This window comes from Saccoglossus kowalevskii, chromosome 6 (genome assembly GCF_978046115.1).
Source record: "Saccoglossus kowalevskii chromosome 6, keSacKowa6.1, whole genome shotgun sequence".
Taxonomy (NCBI): Eukaryota; Metazoa; Hemichordata; class Enteropneusta; family Harrimaniidae; genus Saccoglossus; species Saccoglossus kowalevskii.
This window is the reverse complement of record NC_140646.1, coordinates 29377333-29404849: the sequence shown is the minus strand read 5'-3', so window position 1 is coordinate 29404849 and position 27517 is coordinate 29377333. Positions and strand designations below refer to the sequence as shown.

The following is a 27517-nucleotide window of genomic DNA, read 5'->3' as shown; positions in this document are numbered from 1 at the left end:
GTCATATTTCAGAATCCTGTAGACCGATTTCGTTCATTCTTTGCATGTGCCTAGTACCTTATGTGGGACATATGCACATGCAGTGGTTTAACAATTCGATTCAGCCATCTTGTTTTTTGAAAATGTTGTATTTTGGACATGGTTTGTCAGTTGTCATTCAAACTTGGTACATAGATTATACATGTAGGATACATGTCCATGATGATTTATTTTGCAATTGGATCAAAGATGGACGAGTGGCAGGCATTTTTTTTTTTTTTTTTATGCGGTATCTTGGACATGCTCTGTCAGGTTTCATTCAAATTTGGCACATACATGTACTTTATACATGTTAGGATGCACGTCCATGACAATTTATTTCAAAATCTGGTCAAGGATGGCCGATTGACAGCCATCTGACTTTTTGGCCTTACTACTACATGTATATTTCCACAATTTATGTACCATTTTCATTAGTATTTGGCACATACATCATACATATCAGTGTGTTTCATAATCAGATCAAAAAAAGATGGCCGAATAACAGCTGTTTTTATTTTTGGCCATATTACTACTACATGGAACACGTGTTTTGATGTAAATAAACAATCTGTTGTATACGCCACGTGGAACTCAAGTTTCAAGGACACGCTCGTGACAACCCCTCCGCTTTAATATGACGAGCACAAAGAGAACTTAATTTAACGAGGACTGTGTCATTTTCAATGACTTGTTTTTAATGCTATTCCAGAGCAATATTTTTCAATATGGACAAGTACTCTTTGATCAGATACAAGATGTCAATCATTTTAATGTTAAAAAATTATCATAATCAAGCATAATCTTCTGGATCCATACTTCTGACATGTTTATGTTTTAACCATATTACTATAAACTAAACTATATATCTTAAATTTGATATATAACCTGGGTGTTTAGTTTAGACAGGTTTCAATGTATCAGTCACTTTGATGTTCAGTTTAGACTGGTTTCACTGTATCAGTCACTTTGATGTTCAGTTTAGACAGGTTTCACTGTATCAGGCACTGATGTTCAGTTTAGACAGGTTTCACTGTATCAGTCACTTTGATGTTCAGTTTAGACAGGTTTCACTGTATCAGGCACTGGTGTTCAGTTTATACAGGTTTCACTGTATCAGGCACTGGTGTTCAGTTTAGACAGGTTTCACTGTATCAGGCACTGGTGTTCAGTTTAGTTTTAAATTTATCAGTCACTTTGATGTTCAGTTTAGACAGGTTTCACTGTATCAGGCACTGGTGTTCAGTTTATACAGGTTTCACTGTATCAGGCACTGGTGTTCAGTTTAGACAGGTTTCACTGTATCAGGCACTGGTGTTCAGTTTAGACAGGTTCACTGTATAAGGCACTGGTGTTCAGTTTAGACAGGTTTCACTGTATCAGTCTCTGGTGTTCAGTTTAGACAGGTTCACTGTATCAGGCACTGGTGTTCAGTTTAGACGGGTTTCACTGTATCAGTCTCTGGTGTTCACTTTAGACTGGTTTCACTGTATCAGTCTCTTTAGTGTTCAGTTTCACTGTATATGCAGATGTTCATTCATGTTACCAGTATCTTTTATTGATTTTAGGAACAACTGTGATGACAATGTCTGCAGTAGATTTGGATGACCCCAATGAAGGAGATAACGCACATTGCACCTATGAAATTATAGAGAATGCAGAAAAGGATGGTGAGATTATATTTGCTATTGATGCTGATACAGCAGTGATAACAACTCTTGTTGACTGGTTAGATAGAGAAAAAGTACCAGTTTATAATATAGTCGTGGAAGCTACTGATGGAGGAGGACTTACAGGTAAGGAGTCAACTCATGACATGGTGACAGCTGTGATGTTTTTTTTGTCAAATTTCATGCCATTACATGTCCTAATTCACCCGACAGAATATTGTTATTAACCCAAAGGGCAAAAAAGTTCAATCGTGTTGATTCAAGGACCCAAATAATTAATTGAGGTATATTTTAAATTTGGATGATTGAATTGAAAACATAAAAAAGCATAAGTGATGCCTAAAACCTAACTGATTTTTTTTTCTATATGGCGTGTGTTGATAACAGTTCATTGAACAAAAAAATATGCATACCGGTATGTATACCGGTATGTTTTATTACCTACTTTGAGCATAATCTGAGAAATGTTTAAGGGCACATGAAAATAAAATCAACATAAAATTGACCAAGGCATGCCAATAGAATGATATGTTCAAATGTTGTTTTTTTGGGAAAAATTACCGTCAGTCAGTCAAAGTCTGCAAAATAAAAATCAAATCTACATACATGTAATTTCTTTGATTTGTTTTGAACATCAGCTAACCTATGCCCAATGTATTTAGTTACATTTATTTATTTCACTTAATTTAGATTTTATTTTCTTTCCTTTCTTTGTTTATCTTCTTCATCTTACTATATTGTACTTGATGAAAATCCCAATAGGCATAACCTGCCAATAAAGTTATTATTATTAATATTATTATTATTATTATTATTACATGTATATATCATTGTGACTTATCTTCGTACCAAGTGTGAACAAAATCAGTTTATGTTATTATGTTGGAGAAATAACATTCGATGTTCAACGAACACAAATGAACAGAACACAAAACATAACTAATAATTTTGACATTTTTCTTGACTAGGTTCTGCCACAGCCACAATTGAATTGGACGATATTAATGACAATGCACCAGAATTTACTGAGGATAGGTACTTTACAACTGTATCTGAAGCCTTACCAGTTGGGGCATCAGTTCTCACAGTCACAGCTCTAGACATGGATATTGGTGTCAATGCACAACTTGATTACAGAATCACTGAAGGCAATGAGGACAACCATTTCTACATGTATAATGATGTTGCCGAAAATGTAGGAATTATTCAAATCCAAGAGGTAAGTAAATACATCAGACTACTGGTATACCAGTGTGGAATGTTGATATACAAATACAACTTACAGTATTGATGGATTCACTTGTTGACTCCCGTGTGCGAAGCACACAATGGGAGTCTTTGCAGTTAGTGTGTCTGTATGTGAGTGTGTGTGTGTGTGTGTGTCGTCTGTTTTACTGATATCCCAAGAACAATACATCGGTTTTTGATGAAACTTGGTGCATAGATGCTCTGGGCCAATGCGCAGATTTGATTAGGTTTTGGTAGAAATCCATGCATATTAATTACTTAATTTGCATGATAATTAGCTCATTTTTAGCTGTTCCATGACTGTTCCACTGATATCTAAAGAACCACTCATTGGATTTTGATGAAACTTGGTTCATAGATGCTCTGAACTAGTGCCAGGTTTTGATTAGTTTTGGGTGAAAATTTGTGCATATTAATTACCAAATTTGCATAATGATTAGTAAATTTTGGCTTTTCCACTGAACTACTAATCGTCACATTTCAATGAAACTTGGTACTTAGATGTCACAGGACACTGCACAGACCTGGTAGTTTTTAGGGCAATATCAGTACATATTAATTATCTAATTTACATAATAAATTAATTTTCAGCTTTTGATATTTCAAGTAGTAAGTATTACATTTCAATGAAATATGGTACATAGATACTCAAGGACTATGCAGAGATCGATTGTTTTGGGATAAATATTTGTGCATATTAATCACCTAATTTGCATAATTAGTTATTTTCACATATTTCTCAAGTACTAATTTTCTAATAATTAAACTTTGTACACAGGTTCTCTAGGACTATGCAGAGACCTGATTAGTTTGGGGGTAAATAATTGTGCATACTTATTACCTAATTTGCATAATTATTTAATTTTCAGCTTTTTCACTGATTTGCTGAGTACTAATCATCACCTTTAAATGAATCTAAACTATACAGAGAGCCAATTAGTTGTTGGTATATATTAATCACCTAATTTGAATAATAAATAAATTTTCAACTTTCACACTGATATATCAGGTACTAATTTTCACATTTCAATGAAACTTTGTACATAGATGCTCTAGGACAATGTGCATATATGATCAGTTTTGGGCTAAAATCTGTTCATATTGATTCCCATAATAATTCATATTTTTTTGGTTCTGATCACATTTCAATGAAACTTGGTACATCGATGGTCTGTTACATTGCGCAGACCTTATTAGTTTTACATTCAAATCTGTTCATTTTAATTTTCTTATTTGCATAATTAGTTTTCAGCTTTTCCATCAATATCTCAAGTATAAGTAATTTTGAATTAATTTTTACTCTGTCTCTAATATTCTCAACACATGGGAGTTCTTTCTAAGCTTTCTTTGATTTAAATCATTGGCATAATATTAAAAATCTCACTTTTTATTCTGCAGATGTTGGATTATGAAGATCCAACTAAACGTGAGTTTACATTAACATTGAAAGTATGTGATCCACATTACTGTAATACATCAGAATGTCTGATTCGTGTTGATGATTTCAACGATAATCCCCCTGTGTTTGATCCAAACATGTACCGAGCAAGTGTTTATGAAAATGCATCAATGGGTACTACACTGGGTATAGTATATGCCACTGATGCTGATGAACCTGACACTGATAATTCAAATTTTACGTAAGTGTTGCTGTTATTTATACATTAGGGGTTCAGGCCTACAGGGGCTTGGGGCCCGATTGTTATCATTCTCATTTTCTTTTTTTTCTCTTCTACTTTATATAACATACTTTCAAAAGTCTCAGCTGTCTGAAATTGTTGTTGTTGTATCATTTGCATATTGATCTGAAGTTTGGTTTGTAGCTTTTATATATCAAGTGTATTAAATATTGAAAATCTTGAATGATATAAAATAATGGACATTAATCACATGATTTGTCAGACACAACATTGCATTACTTGGACCCCTGTCATGCTGTTTACAGCTTTAATTTAATATTTAATGTTATATACATCCTATATATTTCTACAGGCTTATGCATACTGGTATTACAGTATATACTTTATGAGTAGTGTAAAAGACAGTGATGTGTCTGTGGGCAAAATAAGTCTTTTTTTTAATGATCCCAATAATGTAGTTGATGATTTAATTATCAGAGGTACAAACATTGATAAGTTCTTATTAACTTATTATAATGTCTGTTTGTTACTCTAGTTACTCCATTGCTGAATGGACGGATCCAGAAAATCAGTTCCATGTTGGACCTAAAGATGGTATTGTAACTGTCTTTGATGAACTTGACAGAGAAACTTTGGAATATCACAATTTATTAATACAAGCTATAGATGTAGGTGAGTAGAACTACAAGACAAATTTCTGTCTGAGGTGCTCTGGAATATTCAGTGTAGTAATGTCCAGTGCAGTAGTGTAAGAAAGTGGCAGAGATTAAACAATGGAACTGGCCAAAACAGTTCCTTCAATTTCAACAATTTTGTATTGCACATTGTATTGTACTTGTACTGTGGTGAGAAAATCAGAGACACCATACAACCAAATATTGTCCCAATTTAATAACTTTCCAGTAATTTAATACTGTCAAACATGTCTTTTTAGCTGACTTGTTATTCTGGCTAATTTAGCCAATTTAAAATAAAATATTTTTGCAATGAGATTGCTGTCACTTCAGCTAAATTATGATTCAGCCATGAGTCAAATTCGCTAAAATTGCATGTTGCTATTTCAACATGTTTTACAGTAGCTTCTACCATGATGTCATTATAGTTTTTGTGAAAACCTAGTGTTTACTGTGTGATACAATTGTTGAGGCTTTACAGAATAATAATAGTCACAGTAATGAATATAGATAAATGTCTGATGAATTGTGTTTACTATTTTAGGTCCCCCTAGCCTTACTGGTAATGCCACATTCCAAGTAACAGTTTTGGACATAAATGATAATCCACCAACGTTTGCTGAGGATTATAAACCATTGGTGATGGAGAATACTCCACCACCAGAGTATGTTGAGACTATCAGTGCAGTTGATCCTGATGCACCTGGCAATCAAGGACCATACACATACTGGGTGGACAACTGGAACAATATATTGGATAACTTCACATTTGAACAGATTGGTGGTAAGCATTATATATTGTCCTGCTACAAAAGTTTAGCTCTGTAAGTAGTAGCTGTTCGTGTGTCATGTCACCACCACACTAACCCTGATTTATTGTTCGCAGATGAAGCTGAAATTTACACTAAGTTAGCATTTGACAGGGAAGAACAGGTATATCATTACATGTCAGTAGTGATGGCAGATGTACATGGTTTATCTGCAACTGAAACATTGACTATCGAAATTGATGACATGAATGATAATCCTCACTTATCTGGAACTAAGGAAATATTTGTGTACAACTATAAAGGTGAGCATCTTCCTCCTCCCCATCTTACTTACCATATGCCATTTTCTACTCTATATTGGTGGTAGCGTCATCACCTCCTCCTTATCCTGCTATCCACCTTCTAATCTATATCAAGGTAGCAGCTGGATGTACCCACAGATATCCTCACAGTGTAGCCTTATACCCAAAGTCAGCTACCATGTGTACAGCTGTGCACTCAAGTAACAGGGAAGTTTTGTAACAGGGTTTCCAACATTTCTGAATTTTACGAAATTGAAAGCAAAAACAAAATCAAAATTTTCTTTTTTTTTTCGATGAGCAGTGATTAAACTTCTATATTGTTAAATTGGTGCGCTCTTAGGCAGAATGGGAAGTGACCTAATTATTCAACAAAGCTGTTCCCCTGTTTTTAAGTTACCATAAAAGCCAAATATCTATATAAGTTTTATTGTACATTGCAGGTGAGATGCCAGAGAGTGTAATAGGTGAAGTATATGCCCCTGATCCTGATGATAAGGATGATAAATCGTATTATGTTGTAGGAGAAGATCCAGAATATTTTTGGGTATGATTCTCATTTAGTGTTGGTTCAAAAATACAATATATTGTTTGTCTCATAAAATTCAATAACTACTTTCTCAAATTGGTTTACTGTTGTGACAGTATATGTATTTTCCTATGTAAGTTTTGTTTTTCAGCTTTTTAACTCTTTCCTTTCTATCCTACTACTTATAATAATAACAAAACAAAATGTACTAGCTATTTACAAATGAAAATGAGATATTAAAAGACATATTTGAAATAAACTTTAAAATACAGGTTGATGAAGACACTGGTGAGATTTACATTGAGGAAGGCTGCCCTGATGGAGTATATGAATTTACTGTGTTAGTCGTTGATGGAATTTGGCCAAATCAGAATTGTACTGTCATTGTTACTGTTGAGGAAATACCCGAAGAAGCTGTTATGAGTTCAGGATCTGTTCGTCTTTTTGATATGACTGCTGAAGAATTTATTTCTGTACCGGACGGTGGGGAAAGCAAGTTAGAATTGTTTCATCAAGCCTTGTCTAAGTACCTGCCTGCTAAGTATGAGAATATTGATGTGTTTAGTATTATCAATGAACCGGATACTGATCCACCGTTAGTGGATGTACGATGGTCTGCACATGGCTCTCCTTATTATCCCTCAGAAGCTATGAATATGCAAGTTAAGCTTAATCAGAAAGAGGTAAGAAATACAACCACGGTAGTTTGCATCATACTGTGCATATAAATTGTTGCTTTATTCTTTCTTGCAAATTTCCAAGGCTTAAAATTTCATGAGCCCATGGAGGATTGCCCCCTTAATATCTTTGATTTACTTTAAGTCAAATTTATCCAAATTTTGGCCTGCAAGTGCAGGTCAGTGGGGGACATGATTTGTGAACAAAGTATAATTAGATACGTCTAAGCAACATTTATGTGCATTTGAGCACATAGAGTGAAATTTTATGTAGCTATTTCTGATATTCAATTGTTGCCTTCCTAAGCTTTTGTTGATTAAATTGTGATTTCAGATCGAAGCAGAGGTTGGTGTCACTATAGCGATGGTGCCTGTTGACGAGTGTTTACGTGAAGCTGTATGTGAATCATCATGTACAAATTACTTTATTGCGATTGTCGATCCAACACTGGTAGATGCTGGAGCTTCCACCTTTGTAAGTGTAACTACTATCCAGGAAGGCAGATGTGTATGTGGTGCTAGAATCACGGTCCATGGTCCATGTGATTCGAATCCTTGTTATAATGGTGGAACATGTACAAATACACCATCTGGATATGTGTAAGTATGATAGGACTTAGTGGGTTAACAAAGTTGGTGATTTATTTGCTATATAGCCAGTTAATTTCCTTGCTGATACGTTCTTTTTTATAATGAACCACGTCAGGATGTAGTATATTCTTTGTCAAATAAACATCCTAAAGGTCTGTTTTGATGCGATTATTAGACATATATATGTATAATTGTGCTATATCCTATATTTAGGACTGACATTGAATTCTTGTTATAGGTGTGAGTGTTCTACAGAATTTGAAGGGCCAAACTGTGAGGATGTAAAACGTAGCTTTAGTGGCAATGGGTATGCATGGTATGAAACATTACAACAATGTGAAGTAACACGTACCAGCCTGGAATTCATCACTGAGTCACCAAATGGTATCTTACTTTATAATGGTCCGATGACAGAAGTGAGAGATTATGAACCAGATGACTACATTGCATTGGAATTGGTCAATGGTATTCCAGTGTTATATCTGAATTTAGGATCTGGCACATTAGTATTACAAATCGATGAATCACCACGATTGGATGATGGAGAATGGCATCAAGTTGATGTGTTCAGAAATGCAACGGTAATTATCATGCTTGGTAGTTTAGCCACTATTCATTAGTGTCATAAACATACAACAGCCTGTTCTAGTTTGTATCCATCCTTACTGTGTGTGTGAGTGTGTTTCTGTTCCACTTACATCTTTCAAAGAAACTTGATACATACTAGAATATGCTCTGGGACAAAGCACACGCCTGATTAGTACTTGCTTGAATATTAATTAGCTAATTTGAATAATCATAAGCCGCTGTCAGCAAAGTGGAGCTGTTTATATTACTGATTGTTAGTCGTCATCTATTGGCATAAACTTTGCATTGATACTTGGTATATGTACCTTGGATATGCGCACCTCTCTCATATTTTTTTGTTTTGTAGTGATACAGTATAATCTTGATGACTATTTTCAAATTGTTATTGAAAAGGGCAAAGTCCATATTTTCAGTAATTTATATATAGACACCTTGGATGGACCTTAGTAAGCTTTATTCATTTTGTGACGATACCCTCAATTCTCTAACTTTAGTGAATATTTTTGTCATTTTTGGTAAAAAATGTTATTTTAAACTTATTCTTTAAAATAGCTAGCCCAATTGCTTTGATATTTTGCATGTATACATCTTGAGTAGACTTCTGACAGATTTGTTCACTTTGTGACGATAAGTTTAATTTTCTAATTTTAATGAATATTTTTGGTATAAAATGATATTTTCAACTATATAGCTGAGCTATATCAGCTTACAGGCTGCATGTTCAGCTTTTCCATCGATATCTCTAAAATTAATCATTGCATTTCAAACTTGTTATCTAGATGCCCAAGGACAATGCACACACATGATTAGTTTGGGTGTAAATTCAATTGATTTTCAGCTTTTCCGTCATTATCACATAAGCTAGGTGCTTAGGTACCTTTGGATAATCCACAGTTCTGGTTACTTCAGGGTTGTTCATACACGATCATGTGAGCTCATTAATATGCATAACTAATATCTCAGGCACTGTTTCAGTGTGGGACATGTATATAGTGCAATATTGAATGCATTGAATTAGAGATTTAGCTATCATCAGATCACCATATATGGTCATGTGACCTAGTTATTATGCATTTAACTGCAATATATTTAAGCATGCCTGCAGATAGTCGGACAAGAGATATGGCTAATGTAGATATGGTCATGTGACCTCAATACCATGCATATCTGTAATATCTTAAATAAGTACTTTTGCAGATTGGAGACATGTAATTAGTACATAACTATAAATGTGATGTCAGACAAGATATGTATGGTATATCAACATGATATATCAACATATATGGTCATAATTTCATTAAATATGTATAATTGTTATACCATAGCCATTTGGAACCACCCTGATCACTGCTTGTAAATGACAATGGCAAGTCTAGGGCATTAAAGGCACATTTCAATGATTTTGCATGTAATAAATGCAATTTTTGGAGATGTGCTTCTAATATAGTAAATACAGTATTCCTTATTTATCATGCCTCCATTACCCTCAGCACACAGGTATTTTTTTCTAAGCTTTTTTTGATTTTTAATTAATATCATTAGATTCTACATGAGCAAGGTTCTAATTGTTTTACTATGTTTTTATTCTGTAGAATGTTGAATTTATAATTGATAAATGTAAAACAGCAGTCGTGGCAGAAACTGAAAATTCCAGCACAATAGATACATCTACTTGTAAAAAAGAAGGCACTACACCGGGTACAAACAAGTATGTATTAAACATATCTACTCACAAAATAATCTTTTATTTATTCATATTTGTAAAATTGCCCTAAAATCTCAAAGATGTGTTATCCGTTCCAAAGAGATCTGGAATTAGCAATTTTTTGTTTCATTGTTTTTTTTCATTTTTTTCTTCCCTTGTTATGGCACATATGTATTCTAGTTTGGAAATCAGAGGGCATCATGTAACCAAAAAAATATCCTAAATTCTCACAATTGAATAGCAATACCGGTATTAGTGTATATTGGGTTTAATGTGATACATATGTGGGCGTTACAAAATAACAATATTAAGTTATAATAATAAAAATTGAAAATTTCATTTCACAACTAGTACATGTGTCTGCATATTATAATTTGTGGAGCTGTTTAACTTACTAGTCAGTGCACATATTAAATGATATCTTCAGCATTAGTTTTTTCATTCTGTCTGCACTCCCCTATCTCTTTCTCCTTTTAATTTTTGATCAGCAGATTACAAGATTTGTGCAGCTAGTTTGATGTTTTTGATCAGTTGACTGGAAGATTTTGATTCTATGATTACAAGATTATTGATTTCAATACCAATAATTCCTTAATTGAATTAAATTTAAAATTATTATCATGATTTATCATGTAGATGTGAAATTATTCATGATTACTTGAAAGATAAAACAATTTAGCTGTTGTGTTATGTTCAGTTTCAATCCAAGATTTTCTGTACTTTGAATAAACTGTTGATAATTCCTCATTGCAGATTTCTGAATACAAACACACCTCTTCAACTTGGTGGAATAATATTAGAATCTGACTATGTGTACCCAGCCGATTATTTACATACAACAAATGATTTTGATGGATGTCTCAAAAATGTAGACCAGGATAGCAAACTTTATGATCTTGGATCTCCATCAAAATCTCAGAATAGTGACCAAGGATGTAAACAAACAGACCAGCATTGCTATGGTAATGGAGGAGTATATCTATGTGGTAATGGTACATGTATTGGCAGTTGGGATGACTATTTTTGTATTTGCTTTCCTGGTTACTATGGGGACAGTTGCAATATGGGTAAGTGGAGATGTTCGTGTATGAAATTATCTTTTATAAGAACAAATTTCAAACAAACTAGACTCATACCTGTAACAATTTTAAATATTGGTATTGGTTGAAACTTGAAGTGGGGTGAGGTGGGGATGGCGTTTAGTTCCATTAAATAGTCACTTAATTGTGGATGAACTTTGATTGTCATGTTTGTGACAAATAGTAACAATTCAAACTAATGTTTTTTGAAGAATCAACAAAAGTTAGTTGGCTCACTAAGAGGTTTTGTGTGTCACTGCTAGAAGGTGCCATTTCTGGATTTGTATGCGAATGCCAATATGTTTTGTCTTTGAGCTTCCGCTATCCCTTCACCAGTCACCGTTGGTGAATTTCATTTAGATTTGACTACAATAAATCATGTCCTTTAAGATATTTTACCCAATATTATGATGATTTCATAAACTCTTTTGTATAGTATACATCTTATTTTTGAAATATTAAATTGATCATAAAAGTTATAGAAGCTTGGTTGACTTTGCTTCAAATTTGTTTACAGAAACGCCTGAGTATGACTTTTCACATGAAAGTTATATTACATACGAACTATCAGAAACAATACCACTAGATGATTTCACATCATACTATCATATCATGGTACGAACGAGGCAAGAAACCGGACTGATATGGCATATATCTGACACAAATGGATGGGAGTATATAAGATTGCTGGTAAGTCTATGGATACAGTGAGTGATTTGGTTGGGTGACGAGGGACTGGAATACTGGAGGAGATGAGCATGAGTTAGCTAGGGAGAAGGTGTGGTATTCAGGTAAAACAGGAAAAATATGATTCTGTTGCTTCAAGAATCTATTTTTGTACTGCACTATGGTAAATATAGTAGATCTTGTATAATGTGCAATGCGTAGACAATTTTTAAACATCAATGAAACTACTCAACAAAACTTTATATTATTACCTCTGGTGACTGGGTCATATGAATCAATCTGTAAACTTTCTTGAGCATACACCTTGTGATGCTCAAGGCACGTCAGAGCTAGACACACACATAGCAATCACAACCTTACCAGGAACCCATTTACTCTTGGATGGAGAGAAGCACATCAACATAGAACTGAACTCTCATCACAATAACAAAGTCATAGCCATTGTACCACATGAAGTATATAGCTGAGAAAATTTTAACTTTTATTATTCTATCATTGCAGTTGCAAGGAGGTTACTTAGTGACCCATTTCAATCTAGGTGACACTGGGGAAGGATATATAATGATATTATCAGGTTATGAAATAGATGATGGATTCTGGCATTCTATAAATTTGGAACGAAATGGTAATCACTTCACTGTCAAAGTTGACGGTGGTGGCGGTGTTCGTGAAATGGAATCTCGAATGGGTTCATTTTATGAATTGGTAGTTGATAGGACTAGTCTGGTTCTCGGAGCACAAGTTGATGTGCAACAAGTCACTATGGACTTTGTAGGTGAGTCAACACAACTCAGTGTTGTATATAACAATATGGCAGTAACAGTATTGCCTTCAAACTTTGTCTTCATCATCATTATTTGTCTTTTTTTTACACTAAACACAGATTTTGAATGCTGATTACTATGATAATCTGTAATCATAATTTTTTTTTGTAGGCTGTATGCAAGATCCGAGAATAAGTAATGAGTATTTAGGTATGGAAGGAGATACAGATGGTACCATAGCAACACCTTCTGAAGGTGTCTCAGAGGGCTGCTATTCTAATGCATGTGACAATATCACTTGTCCTGAGCCACTGATATGTTTTGATCTTTGGAGAGATTACATCTGCAGGTAAATTAGACTATTGCATATCCTATAATACTGAAAGAAATCCGTCATGACACTGAAACCAGCTCAAGATAAATAAATAAATATGAATATCGTTCTGGTTGAGATAATTGTATAGAAACATTATTAATCCTCGTTCGAACGCAGTCCGAAAACGGGGACTTATGTTTTGACCTCTGTGTGTCCGTGTGTGCGTGCGTGCGTGCGTCCGGACCTGTATCTTAGAAATGCCTGGACCAATCACAATCAAACTTCACACATACATCATACATGATATTATACATATGCACGTCAATTTGTTTCATGATCTGATTCAAGATGGCCGAATGGCAGCCATTTTTGTGCTAAAAATCATCAAAATCAAGCATTTCTCGGGTGTTAACAGATGGATTTTGTTCAAACTTGGTATATACATTAGACATTATAGGACCTTGATGCACATCATTTTGTTTTACGATCTGATTCAAGATGGCCAAATAGCGACCATTTTTGTGCTGAAAAATCCTAAAAATCAACCATTTCTCGGCTGTTTACAGATGGATTTTGTTCAAACTTGGTATATACATTAGACATTATGGGACCTTGATGCAAATAATTTTGTTTTTCAGATAAGATTCAAAATGACCGACTGGCGGGCATTTTGTATTAATGAATGTGGTTCTCGTGCCATATCTCTGACTTGCTTTCACTGATTATGTTCAAATTTTAAATATTCATTATACATCATGTCATAGATAGACAGATATATTAGTTTGACGATCCTATTCAAAATGGCCAAATGGTAGCTTTTTTTGTGCTAAACAATCATCAAATATCAAGCATTTCTGGCATTTATGGATGGATTTCGTTCAAACTTGGTACATATATTAGACATTACAGGTTCCTGATGCACATCATTTATTTTTCAGATCGGATTCAAAATGGCTGTCTGGCGGCCATTTTGTTTTAATGAATGGGCTTCTAGACCCATATCTTTGACTTGTTTTGACTGATAATATTTTCAAATTTTAAATATTTATTATACATCATGTCATAGATAAACAGATATATTGGTTTGACTATCCTATTCAAAATGGCCGAATGGTGGTCATTTTTGTGCTAACAAATCATTAAATATCAAGCATTTGAGGGGTGGATTTCGTTCAAACATGGTACATACATTAGACATTATGGGTTCCTGATGCTCGTCATTTTATTTTTCAGATTGGATTCAAAATGGCTGACTGGCGGCCATTTTGTTTTAATGATTGGGCTTCTAGAGCTATATCTCTTAAATGTTTTGACTTATTATATTTAAATTTTATATATTCGTTATACATCATGTTATATATATATACATGTATTCAAAATGGCTGATTTTGAATGCTGTTCCAGAGCAATATCTCTCAATATGGACAAGTACTTGTTTGACGATCAGATACAAATGTCAATCATTTTAATGTTAAAAAAATCATATTCCTGACATGGCTATATTCCAGCTATATTACTATAAACAAAACTACATATCTTAAATTTGATAACTAACGGGGACTGTGCCATGCATGACTTGTTTATCTAAGCTTAATAAACAATCTAAGCTGAAGCAATAAATTCCAGAACCACATCTATGTAAGTAAGTATGAATCCTAAACAACATCTTTCTAAAAACAAACAAACTGCAATTATAATATACCAGTCCCAGCCCAAGCACAGGCTTGGAAAGGTCTAAAAATAAATGAATGATTGTTTGTAATCATCCAAATTAATAATAAATGTCATTTCTCTGACATGCCTTGGCTAATTTTGTTCGAAGTTGGTACAAAGACCAGTCATAATGATATACATGTGCTCGTCAATTTGTTTTTTGTTTCGCATTTTAGCATCAAACTTTGCATTGACATTACTCATGGCAGTCAGGAGGTGTTTGGCCAATCAGTTCTTTTATTTTCATTCAGGGACAGCCATGCTACACTAGTGAAGTTGGAAACATCTGAGACAGCATTTTCAGTTGAAGTTCTATTGTAAAGACTGGAACAGATTTAAATTAAACTTGGTGCATAGGTACTTTGGGATAATCTACACGCCACAAACCACAGATGTATAATCAAATTTAGTCTGTTTGCCATATTTTCTAGAATTTCTGTATAAATTTAAATTCTCTAGATTGAATTTCTTTAACAAGCAGAACTATATTTGCCCTGTTCCAATTTCATGCCTCCTAATGACCCCAGTGCATAAGAGTTCTAATTTTTTGTTTTTTAATCAATAGTTTGTGTTCTACGTACATGTATAACACTTGAATCCAAAGATAAACATAACTGCACAAACTTATACAACCCACTATTGTGATTTACACCTGATTGAAAATTCTTGTCTTTTTTAATTTCAGATGTCCAATTGGAGAAGCGTTCATTAATGGCACTTGTGTTTTAATAGATGAATGTTTAAGTGATCCTTGTTTGAATGGTGGTGAATGTATAGATGGTATCAATGGATATATATGTATCTGTCCTGATGGGTATAGTGGTATACACTGTGAGCAAAGAGTACCTTTAGCATATACAGGGACTAGAGCTACACTAAGTACGGGTGCTGGCATATCAATTCTTGTCTGCCTTCTCTTCTTGATTAGTAAGTGTCTTATTAATTCACTATTACCGGTAATGGATTTATATACTTTTAATAAATCAAATAAACCCTTCAAAAATAAAACGATGAAACAAATTAACAATAAAAATCGCTCTTTTCCATCCTAGAGAAACTTAGAACATAGAAATTTTAAATATTATGAAATGTGATCCTTTCTGGCCTTCTAACTTTTCCTGCAGTAAAAAAAATTAGGAAGCCATGCAAGTGTCATACACTGAACACACAAATTGTAAAACTAGCGGTATTAATTTTATGAGTGCATGAAGTACTAGAAAACTAATGAAAATCGTGCTTTTGATTATTAAGGAATAAATTTCTGTCATTTGATATAATTTCTGTGGTGCACAAGATTATCAAACATGTGGTCAGCTGACAACATTATACTGCACACACATGTACAGTCACTATCCCAGCATGCAATTGCTAAAATAAAATTGCTACCTATGAATCAGTGTTGATGGGTGAAATTGAAAACTATTTACCAAACTCAAATGATTTGACATGAATTTTCACCTTAACAAGCATGGAAATATGCAGGAAATTTAACATCGCATTTAAAATAAATATTCGACACTCGCCTGGCACAAAAATATTACAAAAAATTATGTTATTAATGAGAACAATGCAAAAAAAATGCAGTATGATATTCATTTATGATTATGCATCTAAAAAAGTGGAGCTAAGTGATTTGTGACTTTAGGTTAGCAAGTGTTTCACAGGCTCTTTAAATGTATCCATGTGAAAAACTTACCTTGTCACACTTGAGCTGCACGACTATGCCTCAACATCAAAGTAAGCGGACATAAAAGGATCCCAGAAAACGACAGAATACGTGTCACATGCAACCAAGGTCATAATAAGCATGACAGGCATGTTTCAGTCCCAAATAAAATGCCCATCGGAAGAGTCTGTTCTCATTGGCTAAGAATATGAGTAACAGTTTGACAGCAAGCCATTAAACGATAAATTCATCATGCTTTCAAGTTATCAACAAATGTGTATCCAATTACTGAATTACAATAAAAAAAGTCTTGACATTCATCGTTGTTAGATGTTTTGAACTATACCTAATAACATTTGTCTATTTTGTGTTCCATAGTATTGGTGCTTCTTTGCATTGTTTATAAGCGTAGACGAGAGAAAGATGTACTGGGATATATGGAATATCCAGAAGACGATATCCGGGAAAATATGATAGTTTATGATGAAGAAGGTGGTGGTGAGGGAGATGGAAATGTGTATGACATTAGTACTTTAAGTAAACCAGTAGCTAGTGATAGTCCTGTTACCACTGATAAGGCACCGCTTATAACAAAAGAAGAAGTACCTGTCACAACCATGGCAGTTCCACCACCACAGCAAGAAGTGCCAAGAAAGAGAGCACCACCTCAAGGTAGGTTATCTTTGCTAGTGGTTACCATGCTGTGATAGGTTAAACTGCCTGTGATATTTTATAGTCACATGACTTTGTAGCCATGCTGTGATATTTTATAGTCACATGACTTGGTAGCCATGCTGTGATATTTTATAGTCACATGACTGTGATTGGTTCAACTTATTTTTACTTATTCCTGTGACTGAAAAGATAATCATGATCAGACATATTTTTTTCGCACTTTATATTTTATAGTTTAATTTTGCTGAAATAAATCAGTAGCTTATGTTTTTCATGCAACCTTATCAGGTGTTACTGTATTTGCTCTATTAGGTACGCATCTTCAATAGAAGCATAAATAAATTGCATTTATTTTTATGCTGGATTATTAAAATGACTTATTAACAGATTAATATACAGGTCATGATTTAAACTTGTATGTGATAGAAAGATTAAAACAACACATAGCTCTTTTGTTACCTTAACATATTTCTGATCTGCCCCGATTGTTCGTGTTCAAACTTTATATATTTCTTAAACTTGATAAATCACAGACACTATGTAATGCAATTAGTTTTTTTATTCAACATCTCATTTATACTTTTATATACATTTATCTGTTTGTTATACAGGTGAGAACCCTGATGTTGGTGATTTCATTAACGATAGGCTTGGCGATGCTGATGATGATCCCAATGCACCACCATATGATACTTTACATCTGTATGATATGGAAGGAGAAGGATCAATAGCTGGGAGTCTTAGCTCATTGAATACAAGTGGCAGTTCTGAACCAGAACAAGATTACGGTTACCTGAAAGATCTTGGACCACAATTCCAAAAACTTGCTGACATGTATGGTGGTGGTTCAGATTCTGATTAAGATTTGTCGTAGATGCGGTTAAAATAATAATAATATCTTTATTGTATTGTTAGAAATCTAATTTTTCCATTGGATAACAGCAATGTGTATATAAAAAAATAGAAGAGTTAAAGAACACTACTTTTCATTAAATAAATGAATTTCTGTAGATGAGTTTCTTTTGAGAAATTAATATTAGAGAGTCAGTTTGTTTATTTTGGACATTGCAAATAGAAGATATATTTCATTTTCTCTGTCAATTGAAAATTACTACAAATTTTTTTTTTTTTAACAAAGTTATTGGTTGAGTGTTTTTTCATTTTTTCAAAGGCTAAATTGTAATTACTTGTTCTGAAATTCTTTGTTTTGTATTCAACATGATCAAGTAATCTCCAAAATTGCAATTTATTTTAAATTTAGATTATATTCCTTGTCACTCATCAATCATCACCAGCTGGCTGCAATATGAATCAAATAATACTGAAATATTTTTTATGATTGGAATGAAGAAGCTAAGTTCATTTGTTACTACTGTCTTCCGGGCCTTCATTCTTAATTATCTCCTCAAACTGCTAGTTATTTTTTGACATTTATAAACAAATTTTCAAAGATATCCTTTCCTAATTTTCCCACCTTTCATGTATTATTAAAGTGGAAAGATGCAATACTTAGTGAAGCGTGCCAAATATATTTATAATAGCTAATATAATGTTTTTGTTGAGATGTGTTTATTAGTTGATAGTGTTATATAGACCAATTAGTACATAGGGGTATAAACATGTATGCATGGTCTCATGACATCACCATGTGTATGGTCACGTTTCCATCTGCAATATTGTTAGGCAACCATCCTTTGCAGTTAACACTTCAGTATCATTATTTTCAATAGTTCATTTTTTGCGTAACATTATATTTAAACATTGTCAGATTTGTTCTTTTTTATAAATAATGATTTGTTCTCTAAAAGGTGCTATCATGGAAAACTCAATTTTGATTATTTGAAAAATTTAACTGTTTAATATACAAATCAAGTTTACAGATTTTATATACGATTATGTTAGTAATACAATTTAATTGAAAAAAAAGATGAAAGGTTTATATTCTAAGGATATCATATTTGTCAAATTCATGACTTTATCTAAGGAAATTTGAAATCCTGTTATCATGAGCATACTGTATGGTGTAGCAATCGTATTGACTGACTAATAGTGGAGGTCCATGCGATCCCAAACTGCCTGAGTGAATATTTCGCGATATTCTTGAATAATTATATTTTATTGTTGCTGTCATGCATGTTACTTACTATGATCTATAATGACAAGATTCTGATTTTTGTATTTTTCCTGATTTGAACTGTCTACATTTCCGAACCCCCAAAAACTTTTGTATAGTTATAATGACTGCCAAGTTTCCACTAAGCTATGATATAATCATGTTTTAGGAACATCTTATATAATAATCAAGTTTTCCCACTACTTCTCATTGTATTCAGTCTTTAATTCAACCGCAAACTCTATTTTACTTAGCATTTTCAAAATTTGTTGTTTTACTACAATCATGTGTGTGAAAGATTTCTATTTTTATTGTGTTTTAAATGCTTGATTCTATTGGATTTTATGTTTTCATCCTATATACTACTTCCACTGCAAATATCCAAATTCATTGCAGTCTTACTTTATTACTTGCTTTTTTAAAATCTTTGTGTTTTTTCTCCACAATAAATGCTATATAAATCAAGTGTGTATTTTAATAGGATCTTGGCCTGTGAAATTCTGTGTTATCACTGATTGGTTGTTTCCAGGACTTCAGTACATTACCATGGGAACATGTATGCGCAGACTGACTTGTACGTAAGGCTCGTCCACAACAGACTGATTAACTAGTGTATTTTTTACTCCTGTGTGCGAAGAACACATTAGAAGTCTTTGAGGGTAGTGCACACTCCACTGATATCTCAAGAACCAATAATCAGATTTTAATGAAATTAAAATTGTACATGTATGTTTTGGGATAATGCTCAGACCTGATTGCACTAACCACAAAGCCTCCCATTCAATAAAACGGTGTTGGCAGATTTACCTACACTTTGCGCATATGGGGTCCAAATTGATCCAAAACTATGGAATACATGGTATCTTGTTTCTAAAATAATATTTTCAAATAGCAAATGTAGCTCAAAAGAATTCACACCGAGGCTAGTCAGAATTCTTATGATAGCCCTGGCCTGAAAGAAATATTATCAGCCTCAGATGTTGTGAGTACCTGACATTATTTGAAATACTCCTATTCAGTGAGTGAAAATTGAAGCTCTGCATCAGATCAATAAATAAAAGTTGTGTTTGAGAGTCTTACAGCAAGTCTCAGAAGTATTGGGGCAGCCAATTTGCAAACTCGCTAGCGAATTGGCTAACTGCTTGGGTTTTGACTAAACTGTTTGTGGGGAGATTCATTTCAATTATTGATCTTTTATTCATAACCATGTTTTCTTCGTATTTCATTTTTTGCATGTAATGCTATGAGAAACTAGCACACCCAGTTGTAATTTGGCCAATATGTGTTCCGAACGTCGGAGTAAACACCGTATTCGTATTGGGCAATGAGAACGCCTCCCGCCCTACAAATTGTTACTTGACGCGATATTGGCAATTGGCAATATTGTATGTTTTTGCGCTCGTTTTGAGCAGTTGCTTTCCAGTTGTTTACGAGTTAACATCTGTATTACGTTGTTGTTGAAGAATAAACGAGATTGAGTTCCAGTTACATGACGTGTCCGTTTCAGTGTTCACTTCCGTGACTGAGAAGACCCGAACCTCACCCTTCCCCCACATTTTTGGTGCCAGATACCAGGATTTCTCATTTCTACGGAGAAGCAAGTACTCTACAACGATGTCTGATCCAGGAACGTCATCGGGGACTGATGCCGCAACAGCACAACCCAACCCTCTCTCTGTCAAGGGACTCAAGCTCACTCGTCGTATTCAACGCAGTTTGATGACAAGAACATTTAACAAAATCACTCCTAAACTACAACAACTGTCTAACGAAGTCGAGAACGAATTAAAAGAAAGCCTCTACCGAGAAATCAACTCTCTTTCTCAAGTTTTGAACGATCGGTTTGTTGATCTACGTAATCTCGACAAACAAATTCAGCAACAAATGCAGTTGGAGCAAGTCAGCGACGAAGACTACGAGAATGAATGCACAGAATCGTGTGACTACATTGACGATCTCGTCATCAAGAAGGACCAAGTTGAATACACTATCTCGATAGCGAAACCGCGAGTTCAAAGTAGTACCGTCGCACCGCCCGTTAACCCCTCATTTCGCGCCAACGAACTCCAAGCAAACGCATCGCCAAGAAGAACAGTAAATCTACCCAAACTTGAACTGCAAACTTTCTCCGGAGATACTCTGTGCTGGACGAGTTTCTACGATACATTTAATGCCGCCATCCACAGCGATGAAAGCCTGTCTAATGTGCAAAAGTTTACTTATTTGCGCAGCCTACTACAAGATGAAGCCGCTAGATCCATTGAAGGACTCGAACTCACTAACGATAATTACATCGATGCTCGGACTTTACTAGAAGAACGATACGGCGTGAAACAAGCCATCATCAATGCACACATCAAAGCATTATGGGAACTACCTACACCGGCCAACAACACAGCGAGTCTTAGACATTTCTACGACACGATTGAAACGCATGTTCGTGGACTTAATTCGCACGGCAAAGATGAAAGCGCATATGGAGAATTACTTATACCGTTAATTTTGGAGAAATTACCCACTGACTTTCATCGTACGCTATACCGCATCCGGGGAGATACACCGTGGACACTTCCCGATTTACGTAAGGCTATACTAACTGAAATTAAGGTAAATCATATTGGTGATTTTGACAATCATACTCGACAGACTCCTACCATAGCCACCTTCCATACATCAATGAGAGGAGGCGAGAGAACTGCTCCGCCATTTAATACCAGAGGTGGCCGAAGATCGACTACACGACAGACTTACTCCTCTCCTCCATGTACCTATTGTAAAGGGGGTCATACCCCAAACGACTGTGTAGTTGTCTCTGATTTTGATTCACGACTTGACATAGTCAAACGCAACAAGTTATGTTTTAACTGTTTGGGAAATCATGTCGTCAATAACTGCAGGTCGAAGTATTCGTGTCGCCACTGTCAAAAAAAACATCACACCTCCTTGCATGACAAAAGTAAAGACAAGGAAATAACAAACCGTTCACATTCCAATACATCACATTCTTCAAATAAAAACACTCACGTTAAAACTACTTACACCTCGGTGCCAGGGAGAGGTACACTGGCTCACACTTGCAATCACACCGATTGCTCATCGACACTGGTTAACGAGAATCCTACTGACCCGAAAGTCAGTAACAATTCGGCTGTATTTCATTCAAATTCCGGTAATGTTGGCTATTCACAGAGACCTGTACTACTCAAGACTGCCAAAATTAACGTTTCTTATGACAATAACATGACTACTGCTACTGTACTATTTGACGAGGGTGCCAATAGAAGTTTTATAACTGAAAACCTTGCTAGCAAAATTGCAATGAACACGACTAATCCAGAAATAATTGCCCTTTCAGCTTTTGGAAGTAAACAAGCTGAACGACGTATACTACAAAGTGGGACATTGAATTTACACGCATTAGACGGTACTGTATCACAAATGAACACTTTGCTGATACCTGAAATTTCTGCTAATATGGAAAACTATGTCACTAGTGATTTACTAGAATTACCACATTTAAGGGACCTAGTACTCGCCCACCCCATTAATGACAAAGAACCTAACTTTGACATTGACATACTTATTGGTGCCGACTATTACTGGCAATACGTAACTGACAGGGTCGTTCGAGGAGACGGACCGACTGCTGTCATGTCACCATTTGGTTACCTTCTTTCAGGACCTAAGCCTTGCGGAAATACCTCGTCTACAACCAACATGCTACATGTACTGATAAACATGCCTTCGCCAATAAAGGAAATTGTAGATGAACACTCTATAGCTATACCGCGAAAAGTTGAAATGAACACCGCCCCTACATTATACACACGCGAATCGTTACGACCGGTCAACGAGGGGTCATCGAACGCCGCGCCACCAGCCGCATCTACGCACTATGAACGCCGATCGTCGCAACTTGATAACGGTCCCTCCGATCACGAAACCGAGAACAATAACGCAAACTCTGCAAGTCGCATTACTAACTCTGAACTGCATGTCTACAATGTATGTGAAACCTCTGAACACTCCCCCAGTCTAAGCGATGACGTCATCACCAATGAGAAAACCCCTACTGACACAGTAAATATTAACAACACGCAGCTAGACGAGACACTTTTACGTTTCTGGGACCTTGAGTCAATAGGCATACGAGATGACCCAGTGTGTTATGATATTACTACTGACAACCATGAACAATATAAACAATATTGTGCTACTCATCTACGCAGAGAAGGTAACACATTTATTGCCAAGTTACCTTGGAAGAGTGATCATGCTCCACTACCTACTAATTACTTAGTGTCTTGCAACAGAACACGCACCATGATTAAGAGATTAACGCCTGAACTTATTCAAATATACGATCGCATAATTAAAGAACAATTACATGCCGACTTCATAGAAATTGTCACCGACGATGATACCGAATCAGGTCATTATTTACCCCATCATCCAGTGAAAAAGAACTCTGAAACAACGCCGATACGTATAGTATATGACTGTAGTTCCAAAGCTAATGGCAACCCAAGTTTGAATGACTGCTTGATGGCAGGTCCACCACTACTTAATGATTTGACTAGTATTTTACTGCGTTTTCGTGCAAACCCCATCGCGTATACAAGTGACATTGAGAAGGCTTTCCTTCAAATACAAATCGACCCTGATGACAGGAAATTCATAAAATTCCTGTGGTTGTCGGACGCAAACAACGTTAACTCCGAGTTCATCACACTACAATTCAAAACAAATCTCTTCGGAGCGCGAAGCAGTCCATTCATACTCAACGCAACTGTACGCCACCTACTTGATGAAAGCGACGATGATGTCACTGTGAATCAACTACGAAACGACCTATACGTTGACGACGTCGTCTCCGGATCAACCACCGCCGATGAAGCATTCTGTTTTTACAATAACGCAAATAAACTTTTGTCTACCGGTAACTTCAACCTACGTTCTTGGTCGACAAATTGCCGAGAACTGGGTGATGTTGCGCGGAGCGACAACAAGATACAACCTACACAAACAACTGGCGTACTGGGTATGTTATGGGACACTGAGGCTGACACGTTAACATACAAACCTATTTTTGACCAGAAAGACTCAGCAGAAACTGCAACTATAAATAGTACATCACGTGACCCCGTTACTAAGCGACGAGTAGTCAGCGAAACTTCTCAGTTGTATGACCCATTAGGACTCCTGTCGCCGATAACTGTTAAAGCAAAACTGTTCGTGCAAGAACTATGGAAACAAAAACTTGAATGGGATGACGTTATTTCCCCCGAAATGACGAATAGATGGTACGAAATCCGCGATGATTTGCAAGCTGCAACTGGGATGATATACAACCGGAAGTATTTTGAAACTACGAATAACTTGAATAAACATTGTGAATTGCATCTTTTTGCAGACGCGAGCTCGCGTGCATATGGTGCAACTGCCTATATCAAAAAGGACAATGTCACATCTCTCATCATGGCGAAGAACCGAATTGCGCCCACAAATCAAACTACTATGACTATACCAAGATTAGAACTGATGGCCTTAGTTACCGCTACCCGACTAAGTAAATTTGTGAAAGCCGCACTCCGTGATAAGTATATTATTGACAATATAACATTTTGGTCTGATTCTCAGATTGTGCTGTACTGGTTAAAGTCTGACAAGAAATTGCAACCATTTATTTCTAATCGAATACATGAAATAAATGCTGCAGAGGGAACATATCGATACGTTCCTACCAAGTCAAACCCAGCTGATTTACTAACCAGAGGTATTAACTTTATTGACCTTGTGAACAATGACCTTTGGAAAAAGGGTCCTCCATGGCTGGCCAGAAATGATACCTGGCCAGTCACAGAACTGCAATTATCATCAATAAATGATGACGTCAGTGTCAACATACTACATTCAGCCAATCAACCACTAGGTGAGCTGATTCCTCCGCTGTCAATCAAGGCGATTTCAGATACGTTACCGCGTCACGATACCGATTTGTTGATGAATGATGCTGACGACGAACCAAATGAACCCAACATCAATCTCGAGAATATAATCGACCCAACTCGCTTCAGCACTTTGCAACGATTACTTCGAGTTACTGTATTAATTCGTCGTTTCGTCGATAAACTTCGCCGACGTATTTCTACCGCGAATTCATCAATTTCCGCTGAAGAAATCGCTAAAGCTGAAAAGACATGGGTTTCTGATCTTCAGCAACGACACTTCGCTGATTCATTCACCACCATCCGTCACAACAATAAACGCTTTGGTGTACTTGTTAGACAACTACGTTTATTCATCGATGACGACGGAGTTTTGCGCTGTGGCAGCAGACTTCACAACGCAGATGTGAACTTTACTACTAAATTTCCTGCATTGTTACCAAGCAAACATTACTTTACTACGCTACTTGTCCGCCGAGAACATGAACGTCTACACCACAGTGGGACACAGGCTGTCGTGACTGCTATTCGTCAACAATATTGGATTACGAACATCAGACAGACTGTTAATTACATTATTCGACGCTGTGTCACCTGTAAGCGAGTCGACGGTAAACCCTACAATGCGCCACTTACTGCACCGCTTCCGAAGTACCGTGTGACCGTCACGCCCCCGTTCACTGTCACCGGAGTTGACTTCACCGGTGCCTTGTACGTACGTACCGCCGATCACCGATCAGCTAAAGCATATGTGTGTTTGTTCACATGTGCGGTAACCCGCGGTGTGCACCTCGAACTTGTACCCGATCTATCCACGCACTCCTTCATCTTAGCCTTTCGACGGTTCGCAGCGAGACGATCGCTACCATCCAAAATTCTTTCCGATAACGCAACGACTTACTTGGCGGCATCGCACGAATTGCATGAACTATTGTCATCACCCGAAGTTCAAGGACTTCTCGCCGAAAATAAGGTAACGTGGACATTCATCCCCAAACGAGCTCCCTGGCAAGGGGGGTTTTGGGAACGCCTGATCGGCATGACAAAAACGGCACTTAAGAAAACCCTTGGTAAAACTCAAGCCACTTTCGATCAGCTCCGCACAATTCTAACCGAGATTGAAGCAACTCTCAATGACCGACCTTTGACTTATGTATCGCCGTCAAACAACGACCTTACAGCGCTGACTCCTTCACATTTGATTTCGGGACGCCTATTAACCCCACTTCCGAACTCACCGGTCGATGATGATGAACTCGACAAATCAATCCGTGGAAATCACCACACAATGAATAGTCGATATCAATTGTTAACAGCCCTCCAAAATGAATTTTGGAAGCGCTGGTCGACAGAATATCTCTCGGCATTGCGAGAAAGACACGCTTTCACAGCTGACGGAAGTAAACACAACGCCATAAAGGTTGGTGACGTAGTAATAGTTCATGATGACGTCAAGCGTCGATTCAAATGGAACATTGCTGAAGTCACCAAATTATTTAACGGTCCAGATGGATTAGTACGAGCAGCAGAATTACGTACCGCTACAGGCACAACAAACCGCCCGATTCAGAAATTATACCCGATGGAGATATCCACCGATGATAGCCAGCAGGAGTTTCAACCTCTTACCGACAAGGAAAGTGAAATTGATCAACCGGACAGTACTGTTAAATCTCCGCCCTCAAGACCGCCGAGGAAAGCTGCAATAGCAGCACGAAAGTTTGTCCGTGACATTATAAAGGACTTGTAAAATATGTTTGAACACTTGTTACAATTTTGAACAATTTATATATACCTTGAGTTTTTTAAACGTGTATTGTGTTATTGATTTCTCTCAGGAAAATATTTGATCTGTGAATCAGAATATTTCTTGTGCCCGCCCCCAGTATGTGGGGAGATTCATTTCAATTATTGATCTTTTATTCATAACCATGTTTTCTTCGTATTTCATTTTTTGCATGTAATGCTATGAGAAACTAGCACACCCAGTTGTAATTTGGCCAATATGTGTTCCGAACGTCGGAGTAAACACCGTATTCGTATTGGGCAATGAGAACGCCTCCCGCCCTACAAATTGTTACTTGACGCGATATTGGCAATTGGCAATATTGTATGTTTTTGCGCTCGTTTTGAGCAGTTGCTTTCCA

At 36.0% G+C, this 27517-nt stretch overlaps 2 protein-coding genes across 2 annotated transcripts in view; both read left to right on the top strand.

Annotated features, from left to right (window-relative positions):
- The window catches only part of LOC100377633 (neural-cadherin-like), a 61311-nt gene extending 43036 nt beyond the window's left edge, over window positions 1-18275 (top strand). Inside the window, exons 16-33 of the mRNA XM_085500654.1 lie at window positions 1587-1814; window positions 2657-2907; window positions 4335-4576; window positions 5112-5248; window positions 5795-6034; window positions 6137-6357; window positions 6756-6866; window positions 7121-7531; window positions 7860-8125; window positions 8355-8697; window positions 10297-10412; window positions 11163-11476; window positions 12006-12178; window positions 12677-12950; window positions 13111-13288; window positions 15654-15895; window positions 17013-17306; window positions 17921-18275. Coding sequence (XP_085356780.1) covers window positions 1587-1814; window positions 2657-2907; window positions 4335-4576; window positions 5112-5248; window positions 5795-6034; window positions 6137-6357; window positions 6756-6866; window positions 7121-7531; window positions 7860-8125; window positions 8355-8697; window positions 10297-10412; window positions 11163-11476; window positions 12006-12178; window positions 12677-12950; window positions 13111-13288; window positions 15654-15895; window positions 17013-17306; window positions 17921-18171 — 4292 coding nt within the window. The 3' untranslated portion in view covers window positions 18172-18275. The remainder of the gene's footprint in view (window positions 1-1586; window positions 1815-2656; window positions 2908-4334; window positions 4577-5111; window positions 5249-5794; window positions 6035-6136; window positions 6358-6755; window positions 6867-7120; window positions 7532-7859; window positions 8126-8354; window positions 8698-10296; window positions 10413-11162; window positions 11477-12005; window positions 12179-12676; window positions 12951-13110; window positions 13289-15653; window positions 15896-17012; window positions 17307-17920) is intronic.
- A 2761-nt stretch (window positions 18276-21036) lies between these two features.
- LOC146742218 (uncharacterized) lies at window positions 21037-27120 on the top strand. Its single transcript, XM_085500653.1, has one exon. The coding sequence runs from the start codon at window positions 21037-21039 to the stop codon at window positions 27118-27120; it is 6084 nt and encodes a 2027-aa protein (XP_085356779.1).
- Window positions 27121-27517: the final 397 nt, after the last annotated feature.

What these genes read in the sequence shown, in the direction of transcription:
- LOC146742218 (XM_085500653.1), top strand. Translation starts at nt 21,037, where the DNA reads ATGTCTGATCCAGGAACGTCATCGGGGACTGATGCCGCAACAGCACAA.